Here is a 14207-nt window from a genome sequence, read left to right on the forward strand (position 1 = left end):
TTTTTTTTTTTTTTCTTTTTGCGGTATGCGGGCCTCTCACTGTTGTGGCCTCTCCCGTTGCGGAGCACAGGCTCCGGATGCGCAGGCCCAGCGGCCATGGCTCACGGGCCCAGCCGCTCCGCGGCATATGGGATCCTCCCAGACCGGGGCACGAACCCGTATCCCCTGCATCGGCAGGCGGACTCTCAACCACTGCGCCACCAGGGAGGCCCTTACTAGTCTAATTTCATTGTGAAGTAGAACATACTTTGTATGATTGCTCTTCTTTTAAATTTGTTAAGATGTATTTTATGGCCCAGAATGTGGTCTATCTTGGTGAATGTTTCTTGTGAGGTTGAGAAAAATGTGTATTCTGTTGTTGGGTGGATTTTCTATTAATGTTAATTGGATGTAGTTGACTGATGGTGCTTTTCAAGTCATCAATATCCTTATTGATTTTCTTTCCACTTGATGTATCAATTACTGACAGAAGGGTACCAAAAACTCCAGGATAATAATGGATTTGTGAATGTCTCCTTTCAGTTCTCTCAGTTTGTCTCATGTATTTTGATATCTTTGTCCATCCCCTTACTTTCACCTATTTTAGTCTTTATATTTAAGTGGGTTTCTTGTAGAAAACCATATAGTTGGTCTTGCTTTTTATCCACTCGGACAATGTCTGTCTTTTAATTGGTGTATTTAGACCATCGACATTTAAAATGACTATTGATATAGTTAGATTATATCTGCCATGTTTGTAACTCTTTTCATGTGTTGTATTTGTTCTTTATTTTTAATTTTCTCCCTTTTTTTGTCTTCTGTTTTGAGTATCCCAATTCCTCCCTCCTATCCCTTATGACTTTGCTGTCATTCATTTCACTGATCCATATGCTATAATCATCTAACACATTTTAATATTATTATTTTAAGCAAAGAGTTATCTTTTCGATGAATTATAAGAAAAAAATATATTTTTATTTTACCTTCACTTATTCCGTCTCTGACACTCTTCCATTCTTTACGTAGATTCAAGTTTCTAACATATATAATTTTCCTTTAGGCTGAAGAATTTCTTGCAGAGTAGGTCTGCTGGCAGTGAATTTCCTTGGTTTTGGTTATCTTAGAAAGTGTTTCTCCTTCACTTTGGAAAGATAATTTCACTGGATATGGAATTTTAGGTTGGTGGTTTAAATATTTCTACTTTCTTCTTGCTTGCATGGTTTCTGATGAGAAATCTACTTAAATTTTAATATTGGTTTAAGATTTTCTCTTTGTCTTTGGTTTTCTTCAGTTGGAATATGATATGCCTGTGTGTGTGTGTGTGTGTGTGTGTGTGTGTGTGTGTGTCTCTCTCTCTCTCTCTCTCTCTCTCTCTCCGTCCTGGATCTGCGGTTGGATATCTATCTTTAATTTTGGAAAGTTCTTGGCCATTATTGATTCAGTATTTCTTCAGTTCTATTCTCTTTCTTTTGGTGTTTTAATTATACATATATTATACTTTTTGCAATTGTCCCTCAGTTCTTTGATGTTCTAATTTTTTTCCTTTTGGCATTTCAGTTTAGGAAGTTTCTACTGACTCATTTTCAAGCTCACTAATCCTTTCCTCAGCCATGTCAAGTCTACTGAAGAGCCCATTAAAAGCATACTTTTTCACTTCTGTTACAGTATTTTTTTTTTACAACTTTATTGGAGTATAATTGCTTCACAATGGTGTGTTAGTTTTTGCTTTATAACAAAGTGAATCAGTTATACATATACATCTGTTCCCATATCCCTTCCCTCTTGCATCTCCCTCCCTCCCACCCTCCCTATCCCACCCCTCCAGGCAGTCACAAAGCACCGATCTGATCTCCCTGTGCTATGCGGCTGCTTCCCACTAGCTATCTACCTTACGTTTGGTAGTGTATATATCTGTTACAGTACTTTTTATTTATACCCTTTCCTTTTGATTCACTTCTAGAGTTTCCACATCTCTGCTTATATTACCCGTCTATTCTTTCATGTTGTTTACTTTTTCCATTAGAGTCTCTAATCCTTTTAATCACAGTTATTTTAAATTCTCTGTCTGATAATCCCAGCATTTGTATCGTATTGCAGTCTGCTTCTGATGAGTGCTTTGTTTTTCCAGGCTGTTTTTTAATTGCTTTTTGGCATGCTTGTAACTTTTTGTTGAAATCCAGACATGCTGTATCAGGTAATAGGAAGGGAGATACACAGACCTTTAGAGTGATGGTTTATGTTAATCTAGCAAGGAACTGGGATATGTTAAATGTTTGCTATACCTGTTAAGTGCCAGAGGCTTCAAATTCCTCTAGTGTCCCTGTTTTTGTCTACCCTACTGACCTTGAGCTTCCCTAAATACTCCTCAGAGAGAGGTTGTATCTTGCAGAACTTTCAGGTATAATCCAGTGTTATTATTTTGGAATCTAGTGGTATAGATTCCAAATAGGTAGGATATGGGTGAGGGATAGCACTCCATAACTTTCCAATTAAATCTCCATCTTTTAGGGGTCCTATGTCTTGTGGCTGTCACCTTCTCAGGTGTATCTCCAGTAGTATAGCTTTCCCGGTAGCATAGCTACAGAGTTTCCTACTGATTTCCTTGAGGTTCTGACTGCTGTTGATTATGTCTTCCCCAACCCCAACCCTGTGGTTGAGATAAGAAGTCTAAAAAGGAATGCAATGGGAGAAATTCCTTTCCCCTAGCTGGGATAAAGGTTTGGAGAACAGGGCTTCGTTATGGAGAAGGCTCTGTCATATTCCATGACTACTCACCTCTTTCCCCTCCCAGAGCCATGATGGAGGTGGGCAGTGGGGGATGGGGGACTCTCTATAAGATCTTCACTGAGAGAATCTGCTAGGCTTATTGGAAATAAAGCCCATGAAAGTATGCCCCCACAAGACTGCAACCCCCAAGAGTTTCTCACTCTCATACTAGCAGTCATCAGAATTACCAGCTAAATGATCTTACAGCTTACGGCTCCAGTAGATTCTGCTTCAGGTGAGCAGATCTGGCTGTGACTCTCTGGATGTACCTGACTCTCCAGATTCCATGGCTGTGGTCTCCCCTGTAACATCAGTTCTCTCGGTAGTTCCAAGAAAATTGTTGATTTTCACTTTATTCAGTTTCTTCTTACTGTAAGGATAGGAGTGACAACTCCTAGGCTCTTTACAGGTTGGGGTGAAGCCAGAAGTTCCTTCACACCTGTTTTACATAATTCGCTGTCCCAATCAGAGTGCTTGAGCCCTGGCAAGTTGCTTGGCTGCCAACTACACCCCTCCTAGCCTTCTTTAGGTTACAGACTCTTGTTGCTGCCAATTTCCTCATGCCTTGTCCTGCTCGGCTCCAAGTGTTATATAACCATGGGGACCTCAGCTGGAGCTGAGCAGAGCCGGTGCTCCCTCTGTTATCAGGTGGTCTTGAAGGAAGGCAGCCCCACAGGAGGCAACCATGAAGGCTGGGGACTTGCTGCTTTAGTTAAGGATGCTCTTTTGGAATATGATGAGCTGTTGGATACCTACTTCCCCATATCTTGGAGGAGAAAGAAATGCTGTGTAACAGATGACCTACAGACCCTAAGGCATGCCCTTATGTCACTCAGTGTTTTATATGATAGCACTGTGACAGGCTTGACACAGAGGGATTCATATGGACTTGAGGTGAGTTATACTTATGTAACTTAAGAAGCAAAGATCTTGTTATCCGTCTCCTTGGCTGTATCCTCTCCCTGTTTTCTTCCTAAACAGTACTTTTGTAGTGCTTTTGATTTTCCTTAACCATAGATAGGGTCATCTTATGCAGACCTGGATTCACCTTCATCTTATAATGACTGAAATTACAGGGCAGGCATTATTCACTTCAACACTGATTGATAAATAGGATGTGTAATGTTTACACTCCTCTTAGATAATGACACGGGACAATAAAGAAGCAACCTATTGATCTATGTGATATTTTTGGCACCAAGGTGCCTGAAGCACCCAGATGAATCTGATTAATTTTGTTCATGGACAGATACTATGTATCACAAGATGCCAAGAAGTAAAAAATTGGCTCCCTGATGGCCCCTCCAAGGGCAAATACCTCTAAATTGGGGGCAAGGGAAATTCCTCCATCTTTTCAGAAAATGCCACCTCCCATACCCTCTGTTATGGAATGTAGGCTGTCATGGGGAACAACATGATAGGGAGGGTGAAGAATATTGCAATGTTAAGAGTATTTAAGCAATATTCACCTTTGGGAAAATTTTCTCCCTTAAGCTGGGTTTGAACTGTTTCACAATATTTCCCATGATGCTGAAGAATATCAGGCCTTTAAAAGTTTTCTAAGATTTTTTTTGGAGCCATCTAGTCTCTCCTCCCTTTCCCAGACTTCACTGAGACACCAGGCAGGTAACTAAGAAGGAGGAAATGAAAGGGATTGGGGTGGAAGTGCAGAAGGGAGAATATGAACATAAATAGAAGGTTAGCAGAGGCCCAGAGGATGGACGGAGATGAGTGGAAAAGGCTTGAGAGAAGACTGGTGACAACAGAGAGAGGGCAATTCCTAGGGCTGTACGTAGAAAGGAAGTGAGAGAATGCAAGACATGGTGGAGATTCGACAAGTGATCAGTGAGAGAAAGAATAAGACTAGGTAAGAGATGTAAAAGGAATGAGGAAAGGAAAAGGAGCTGAGTTTAAGAGATGTGTAACTGTGTGTGTGTGTGTGTGTGTGTGTACACGCACACACACAAACACACACCAACCACAGAAGCGTAGCTACCAAAGAAGGGCTTGGCCCACTGCAGTCAATAACTGTATTGAGCAGACAGAACTATTTGCAATAACTTGGAAATCATACCTTGTTTTGTTTAAGGGCACCTTTCTCTTTCATATGAGGGCAGTCCTTTCCCGTCACCACAGCTTTGATATCTGCCACCGGCACTGCAATTCATAAGAGAAAATGAAAGTAACTACATCATGTGACTGCTTAAGTATCCATAAAGTAGCAAGACTAAGCATCGAGTCTGCTGCTACGGCTGCCATTCCCAGACACTACCGCTAGGAGACAAAAGAGTTGAAAAGACAAGAGAAGTCAAGCGGTGTCCAGGGCTAGAACTAAAATATATCCTTATATCCTGGTAAAAAGCATCCTTGGGGAGAAAAATCTATGTTCATAGTAGAATTTGGTTCAATAAAGCAAATACCTAAAAAAAAAAGACCAGAAACAACAACAACAAACCCATCATAGTTGCATTAAAAGTGATGGTATTAGAAGCAGCCATAATAACCATACTAATAGTGGTACTGATACTGATTTTATGGAAGACATCTGTGTGCCAGGAGCAATGCCAAATGCTTCCTACAGATGGACATCTCCTGCTACAGTTGCTACATCTCTTTAGTTTCTGAGTTTTGGATAATGAGGGGAAGTAACCTTATCACAAAAAAATTTATCTGAATCGAAACCATCCTGAACTCTCATTCTCCAAATTCTCCCTTTTACCATCTCATTACTTCTCACAACCATTCTGTGAGGCAGGTTTTATTATTCCTATTTTATGGACAATGAAATTAAACTCCATTAAATAGAGGGAACATTCCTTTCTGACAGGGAAGTGGTAGCTGGTGTTTGTCTTGGAAATCCTGAGCGTAATGCAGTTTGATAAAATGATGTTCTCTCTCATCCTACTCAGAACTTGGGGGAAGATAAAAGATGTGGAAAGGTTTGGGCCTTTAAAGCTGTTGTTCAGATCATCTGATGGAGAGAAGGCAGTAGGACGGTTTGGAAGCTTAGTTTAAAAACCTGCACAGTCATCTGTCCCTTTCCAATTCCTCATCTTTCGCTCGTGTAAGGGACTGTGAATTTAGGAGCTCACTTAGGATCTGCAGAAGCTTTGCGTCATCAATTTCTAGACTCCTCTAAGGATGAAGATAATGAGAGATTTCATGATTAAAGTTCACCTATTTTTATTGAGGCATTGGGTTTGGGGGTGACATTTAGATGAAGAGAAAATTATAAAATATATAGAATGTCAGAACGACGTAACAGGAAGGCTCTTGAAAAGCTAACACTGTCCCTGTACCCTTAAGTTGCTAAGAACTTTGTCCAAATCTGTGACACCTCTAGAGCTCTCTCAAACCCTAGAGAAGAGTGAGGCTGTGAGGAACTCTTCCAGGATTCTCTGCAGGCACCCCCTGCTAGCTCTCCCACCACGTCTGTCCCTCCAGCTTGCAGTCCTGATTCTAGATCTCTTTGGTAGACCTGACTTGTACTCACTAATAACTGCCTCTCCTCTCCTTCCGGGCTTATGGAAGACTACTCTTCCCAGCAACTTCTGCAGTTAGGTGGAGCCATACGATTAGCTCTGGTCAATGAAATGTGAGAGGAAATGGCCTCTTTCTTAGCTGAGGCAGTGAAAAGTCCACGCCTACCAGCCTCTCTTCTCCAGCCACAGGGACTGATCCGGTCACATGGTCCATCCAGATGGCACAGCTCTGGGATGGCAGAGCAGCCATTGGCCTGAGTCTCTGTGATTGTGTGGAGCGGTCCTTTGAAAGCCCATGTCAGTTATGTAATGTGAGGAGTGAGAAATAAACTCCTGTTGTCCTGAGCCACTGAGATTTTGGAGGTTATTTATTCTTGCAGCAAAATGTAGTGATGCAGCCTCTCCTGAACGGCATGACCCTTGACCTTGGACCGCTTTCCTTCTCTGCCTGGCTGCTCGAGATTGGCATCTTCTTTTAGACGGTCCTTGTGATTCCTGAACCTACCTTTGACCACAGCCTCTGACTTCAGTTCTCCTCAAAACCATTTTCGGAACCAACAGTCAGCCCTCTTCTCAGTGGCTGACCTGGCTACCTAATCACTACCCCAGGAGGAGATATTTGGGCACTTTGGGAAGCTGGGTTTACTTAAGATTTACTTTTCAATGACAATCCACCACCAAAGTGAATTTGTGATATAGTTAACATACCAAATCCAAAAACCTCCTCAAGCTTCAGATGGAGTTTGAGTCACAGGGCAGTCTTCTGTTGTATAATATGTAACATGGTCAATGAAGATCTATAAATAGTAAGTTACCCCTTGGCTTTGAAGATCTATAAATAGTAAGTTACCCCTTGGCTTTGAAAACTGGAAAAGATTAACCCGGAACGGGACAAGAGTAACACTAAAGTCTGTCGTGGGAGCAGTCTTTAGAATCTCTAATGAGAAGGAACCAGTGGAGAAAAAGCACTCTTCCACCGTGCTTGTGGCATTACATATTTTATGTATTTTATATGCATTGTCCCCTGTCAAGGAGACGAGCTGCTATATTACTCACAGGATTATGGCTAAAAGGAAAACACAAAATTCTAAAAATACAGCATGGCTTTTAAAGGTTGCTCTTTACATAGTTTGTCTCTAGATGCACTGGAAGATTAGGCATCAGAAGGGCTAAAATGCTGTCCTCTCTAAACCCATGAGCAGAATCAGACCCATATCCTTTGAATCTACACTCTTAAGAGGCAACAGAGGGCCCTTGATTACTTCAAAGCAGGGCTGGTGTTTCTATCAGGCCCTTTTTTGTAGAAGCAACATAACTAAGTGGGGTTCAGAGATATGAGAACCAGGAGGGTCACCACTGGTTCCCTAACGCCCACTCTAACTCCTTGCGGCCTGGCGTCATTTCTTTCAATGCTTTTTTCAGTTTGAGCTGGATTGAGACAATCTTTAATTCAACACTCCCATTTTATAGATGGGAAGACTGAGGACTAAAGAGAAGAAATAAATCATGCAACGTCACACAGCTAGTGAGGGACAGAGCTGGGACTGCTGCTCTTTCTTCTATTCTATGGTCCCTTGCTAGGCCATGATTTTCCCCTATATTTGGAAGACGTCAGACCCCCAAATCATGCTGAACACAGCCCTGGAAGTGGTTATCACTTCAGATATGTTCAGGAAACTCTTTGATTGCTACTATCTGGGGAAGGAACTTTAATTGTGATTAAAAAAATGCCTTTGAAAAAGTAAATGTGGCCACCATGATAAAAATTGTTCTAGCTTTCACCCCCGGGAGCCAAATTGAGGCAGAAATTACCCCAGGAAGTAACCAGTAAGCCATGAGCACTTGCTGTATACACAGCTCCATCATGGAAGCTCCTATGGGCAGAAATACAGAGGAGGGGCAGGCTGATCCCCGTACAGTTTAGTAAAGAATCTGGACTCTAACTTGGAAGCCTGGAGTGGTTGGAAGCGCTGTGCTTTTAGAATCACAGAGCCTGGATTTCAATTCTAGATGCATCTACTGGCTATACCACTTTGGGCTTAAGTTCTTGGAGCATAAGCTTTCTTGTCTACAATGTAGAAATATAACACCATCCATCTCACAGGGTTGTTCTGAGAATTAACTCAATGCTGGAGCCAAGATCATTGCTGGCTTTGAATCTAGGTGGTCTGGAGAAGTGGGTAAAAATCTAGGCCATAGAGTTGGATGGCTGCATTCAGATCTTTGCTCTATTATTTATTGGACATGTGACCTTCAACAGGTTACTTAACTTTTCTGTACCTCATTTTCCTAATCCTGATTTTCCAGTGATACCTACCTCTTCAGGTTGTGGGGAGGATAATTTATTATGTAATGTAGAGCTCTTAGCACAGTGCCTGGTGTCGAGTAAACACTCAAAAGATGTTATTTGCTATTATTCTCATTATCAATAGTCAAAGTTAATTCTCTCTGTAGATGAGGCGCCTGAATTATTCCCCACGCTTCAATGACCCAAATTGCCCACTTTGCTTTGCTGTGGCCCTTGCTTCTCTCCTCTGCTGTGACAGGCTTAATGGCCTTGTGTGAGGGAGCAAAACCCTTTGATGTGGGAGTGAACAGTGCTGGCCTAGATTCTTTCAAAGGGAGTCTCTGAGGGGCCCAGGCACTGCTGGACAGCAGAGGAGTCTGGTGCTTAGTGGGGGTGATGAGAGTCTCTCTAAACCCGGTGGAAGGAATGTGGGGCAAAGGGTTAGGAGATGTGGGTTTTCAAGGGCCGTGTTTCCTGCCTAACAAAAGGAATACGAGAAGAGAGATTTGCTAAACCTTTAGACATGAAAACAGCTTAGGAGAGGTCCTCAATCTCCACTTGCACTCTCTGGATTAAGAGGATCCAATTACGCTATTTGATTCACCAATATCTCAGTATTCAGCACTGATTAACTCAAGGGGTGGAAGACAGTTTCCCCCTAGGTCGCAAGAGAGGGCAATTGTACACGGCAAGAGCAAGGGTACTTGAACTGAATTAAAGGAATGTCTCATTTTTCTAGTGGAATGAGGTTTTTGACTCAGGGCTCCAAGAGGATGGACTATTTTGCTCCAGGCAGGATGCGAACTGTAATTAAATGTGAACCAGATGGCAGGCCTGAAGCAGCAAACTTTAGTTTCCTAGGCTGGGACCTTCTCATCTCAGGCACATAATAGTTTCATTTGATTTCATTACATGAAATATACCCCCTCCCTGGCACACATGTGCATACAGATATAATCTCCTCAACACACACACATACACACACCCCACATCCTCCCATATGCACACACCTGCACAGGTACTCATTCTTGGTTTGCCTTGCAATGGATAACTGTTTACCGAGCAGCTCTTCTGGAACTCTGAATTACTAGACTTCAAAGGCCGCAGAGGAAAGGAGTGGATGAGTTTCACAGCCACTGTCAGAGGGACTGATGCCACCCTTTCCCAGAAGCAGCCTCACTCTGTGGCCACGACCAAAAACTGTTTGGAGATCTGCAGCTCTGTCGTGGCTCTTCTGCAATCACCCTGGCAAGCTGGCTCTCCCTGGCATCGGCCCTCGGGTTTCTAGCCCAGAGACCGTCCCTACTCAAGGCTCAGGTGCTGTCCACGCCTTGACCTTCTCTAGGGGCAGGGCTACCGACTTCCTAAGCAGCACAACCAGCGAGAATGAGAGTGCTGCATTTAAACCTACAATCCACGCCAATCTAGTGCCTATCTGTGGGTTGAGGAGTGGATTAGACCCCTATAACTATGGAGATAAATAACACACCCAGTGAGTGGGAGAGCCCAATCTCTGGGCCACATGGGTTAGGAATGAATCCAGCTGTGGTTTTTTCGTTTTTCTGCCCAGACCACTTTCCCTATTTCCTGGTCAGGTTAAGAACGAGGCGGTGAAAGACTTCATATAGAGCTTGTGGTTGCTTTGACCTCTAACTTTTCATTTTACTGCATTAGAGCAGAGATTCCAAATGGCTGGCCTCTGGACAGTTCTGAGTTCACGAGGGAGGTTTCATCAGTGAGTTTTTCACCAGTTAATAGCAAACAGAGGAAAATGAAGACACTGCTGTGAGTTTTTCACACAGCTAATTTAATTTAGTACAAGGGACTGTCCTTTATTCCAAGATTAGGCCTTTCTGGTCTTTCCTTTTGTTTGATCAAGAGCCCTTTTTAAAATGGAAGGAATGTGATATTAAATTTTAGTTAGATTTTCTTTTATAATAGCCTTTATTTCTGCCAAAACTGAAAGTTGGCAACCCACTGTCGATTCACTTTTCTTGTTCTTTTAAAATATTTACGTATTGGTGAAAGCCAAATTTAGGGACTCATTATGAAGCGTGTCAGGCAACATCTGGCTCCACACTTCTCAATTTGAGTGCTCATCAGAAACGCCTGGAGGGTCTGTTAAGACAGAGGTTGTTGGCCCCATCCCCAGAGTTTCTGATTCATCAGGTCTGGGAGTGAGGATCTGAGAAGCTGCATGTCTAGTAATTTCCCAGGTGATGCTGCTGCTGGTGGTCCAAGGACCACACTCTGAGAACCACGGGTCCAGCTCTGTCCATGGTGGGATGCGGAAGGCTTTCTGAGACCTGAAGGGAGGGTCCTTATCACAGGAGGAGGCCTGGGGAGACCTCATAGCAGGAATGCATAGACACTGCCCCAGACTCTGCGGTACTGGGTTTCAAATAACGTGGGCTGAAGAGGCAGTGCTCCCATGAAAGGAAATAAGATTGCCTTCTGAACTAAATGACACTATGAAGACCAGACTGTCTCATTTTTAAGCTGGAGGAAGCGAGAATGTTCCAGGCTGTCTGTCTGATATGTCAGCCCAGAGTCTGAGTGTGTCAGGAATTTGCCACTTGTGGTTTATTTTCCCCTGTGATTGGCCATGAGCTGCAAGGAAGACAGTACAGATTTGACTTCCATAGGCCCTGGGGTGACAAGGGGGAAGGTGCTAGGATCTGGAGGTAAGGATTCTGTTTGTGACTTGTTTCTATGACTCATGGCAGGGTCAAGGTGACTTTTGAAAGTTATTTTAAAGTGTCTTTACTTTTTTCTCATTCTTTGATTTCTCTACCTGAGATATCCTCTGAGGCTATGTCTAACTTTATCTCATTTCTCTTCCAAATTAATCCATTACCTTTGTGTATTTTAATATTTCTGTAATACTTTGTTTAATTAGTACACTTAATGCTGTCTAAAAAAACCTGGAACCTGCTTTGGTGTTGGGCTAAAATAATCTAGCGTATGACTGGCTCTTTAAAAGACATGGTACAGAAATAGCAAATCGGTATAAATAATATGTATTTTGGGGAATATTTAGGAAACAATAGAATGCTATTGAGTGTCTGAGTTACTTCTTTGAAGTAAACTAGCCATATTTGGATCTGCCATTAGCTCTGCATTATAAATGTGGGATACAGTAAACTCTAATGCATAAACGTGGTGAGATCAAGCACATGATTCATGTGAAATTATTTTGGGTCATCAGAAAAAGACAACTAACAATCAGGTTTATATTGTTTTTGCTCCTTAGAATAACACCTGGAGAAGTAACGTAAAAGTGGGTGTTTGAACCCCAGGTTTACGTCTTTTAGGAAAGATAGGTGAGCATTCCTTTTACACCCTCCCCTCTTCAGTCCCAAACCACAAATCCATCAAGGTCTTATGCTGAGAGATGGCTCAGGCCAGGACTCACAGCTAGATGAGACATGCCTAGTGGGTTTACTTAGGTTGATAGTCTTTCTGCATGATATTCTGTGACCAGGAAACGAACAAGCAACCAAAACTCAGGCCTCCAATACAGGAGAGGCACTTACGTTTGTCCTGCAAGGAATCGTGGGGCACTTCTCCCTGAGGACTTTCTTCCAAGTCTCCATAATGCAGGACCTTGTGGTTCGGTGAAAGCCGACAATACCAAAACTTGTCTGGGGGAAACAAAACACAAATTTGCCAGGTAAGCGATTCTGGTTTCCAAAAAATATTGACATCCTTATTTCGTCATAGTCTTGCCTGGGAGAACACGCAGTTCCTTCGATTTTAAGTCCTCAAGAAGGAATGACTTCTAGAGCCCTGGCAGTTAGTCCCTTCTCGATTTTTTTTTTTTTTTTTTTTTTTTGCGGTAGGTGGGCCTCTCACTGTTGTGGCCTCTCCCCTTGCAGAGCACAGGCTCCGGACGCGCAGGCCCAGCAGCCATGGCTCACGGGCCCAGCCACTCTGCGGCATGTGGGATCTTCCCAGACCGGGGCACGAACCCGTGTCCCCTGCATCGGCAGGCGGACTCTCAACCACTGCGCCACCAGGGAAGCCCGTCCCTTCTCGATTTTGATATTTAGTTAGCTCCTGTCCTTCTTGGTAGACATTTGGTACCACTGGGAAAGTTATCAAATCCTTTGAGGACAATGGCAACAGGGTTTCTGAGGTGGTGGCTTCCAGAGGGTTATTTCATTCAGTATCTATAATGACTAGGGGATTAGTCCTTATTCAGTTGGGCCTGACAAAAGTGGGGAGGGAGATGAAGAAAAAAAAGCTTTCTCAGAATTTTCCTGCTTCCACTTTCCTCTGTGAGATTTTAAGACTGATGAGATGGTTGTGCCATATCTCAGTTGGCATATCAAACCCCTCACCCCTGAGGCCTATGCACACAAACTAATCAATGAATAAATTGTTAGGAAGCTAGTGATACACACAAGGGATGGAATTCATGAGGAAATACGCTAATAATTCAGAAATTTATCCGAGAATGAGGATATTGCAGTCATCTCCTCTCTCATTCCTAGAGTTTAGTTCTCTTAAATAAGTGTGACCAGTACCTTAGGATCATTCTTATAAAGAAGTCCTTTCTTTAAGTTGACTTCCCCAAATGTAATAAAAATCGTTGAATAAGCTGGTGAGGCAGCAAGAAGGAGGCAGAGAGTGCTCTTTCTAGATAAGAAACTTAGATTGTGACAGCAATCTTTGTGCAGCTCTCAGGGCTGTGCTAGATGCTGCCTCCTCCAGGAAGCCCTCTCTGATTACTGCAGCCAAAGGGACCCTCCCCATCCTCTTAGCTGCTCCAGCATCTCCTTGGATCCTTGGTGCTCCCATGTTAAGACCCTTAGTACTCCCCATTATCTGCCATAGACCCTAGGTAAGCAACTTGCCCCAGTGGGTGCAGTGTGAAAGGTTACTGACAGAAGAGGACTCCAGGACACACATCAGCCCTGACAGTGTGGAGAAGCCAGGGCGCTCTGAGGACAACCACTGTCTTTCACAATTGCACTGCACTGGTCCCTTGGCACAGTGCCTGGCACGTGGAAGTTACACAGTTGCTGTTGGCTAAATTGATAAATGAAGACCCAAGGGGACCCAGTCAAGATGCTTAAGGCACAGAGCATCCATGGCCTGTAAACCCCTTTGTGACATTATGCAATTGGCAAACACAGTGGCCTTGGTCAAGTCACCCCATTACTGTGTCTACAAACACAAATTATTTTGAAGCCACTCTGACCAAAAAGGTCTCTATAATGTTTAAGAAAAATGTTCTTCTACTTAAAATTGCTTTCACTGCAAAACCACATTTTAACTACAATTCTTTTTGTAGGAAAGAAAGTTTTAAAACTGGAAGTAAAAGCCACACAATAGACAAAGAAAACACCTAAACTGGATCCACAAAAGCAAAATGCCTCTGTGATTCCTTTCTCATCTATAAACAGGGTTTGAGAATTCCTGAATGTAGCCAGAATATGGCAATCCATATATTTAAAAAACTCTAAACGCTGGTGGGAAAATTTGAGAGGAAAGAAACAGTGCTTTGAGCGCTAGGAAAACATCTGGAATTGCTAAATTTTCAAAATTCTGTTATATATATGTACATACACACACACACACACACTCAACAGCACAGGTCATTCTTCTGGGAGAGCATTTCAAACAGAGAAAATAAAGTTATCCCTGAATGATTCATAACCATTTCAATTAGGCAGTTTTCCATGAGG

General features: G+C 42.7%; 1 protein-coding gene across 9 annotated transcripts in view; it reads right to left on the reverse strand.

Moving 5' to 3' along the window:
* Positions 1-14207, reverse strand: part of ELMO1 (engulfment and cell motility 1) — an 813276-nt gene that overhangs the window by 13664 nt on the left and 785405 nt on the right. For all 9 annotated transcript variants that reach the window (XM_081244556.1, XM_081244561.1, XM_081244557.1 and 6 more), the window contains 2 exons: positions 12051-12158; positions 4820-4902 (listed from right to left, as the gene is read on the reverse strand). In XM_081244556.1, the coding sequence (XP_081100682.1) occupies positions 4820-4902; positions 12051-12158 (191 nt within the window). The remainder of the gene's footprint in view (positions 1-4819; positions 4903-12050; positions 12159-14207) is intronic.

This window comes from Mesoplodon bidens (genome assembly GCF_964165515.1).
Source record: "Mesoplodon bidens genome assembly, chromosome: 9".
NCBI classification, from domain to species: Eukaryota; Metazoa; Chordata; class Mammalia; order Artiodactyla; family Ziphiidae; genus Mesoplodon; species Mesoplodon bidens.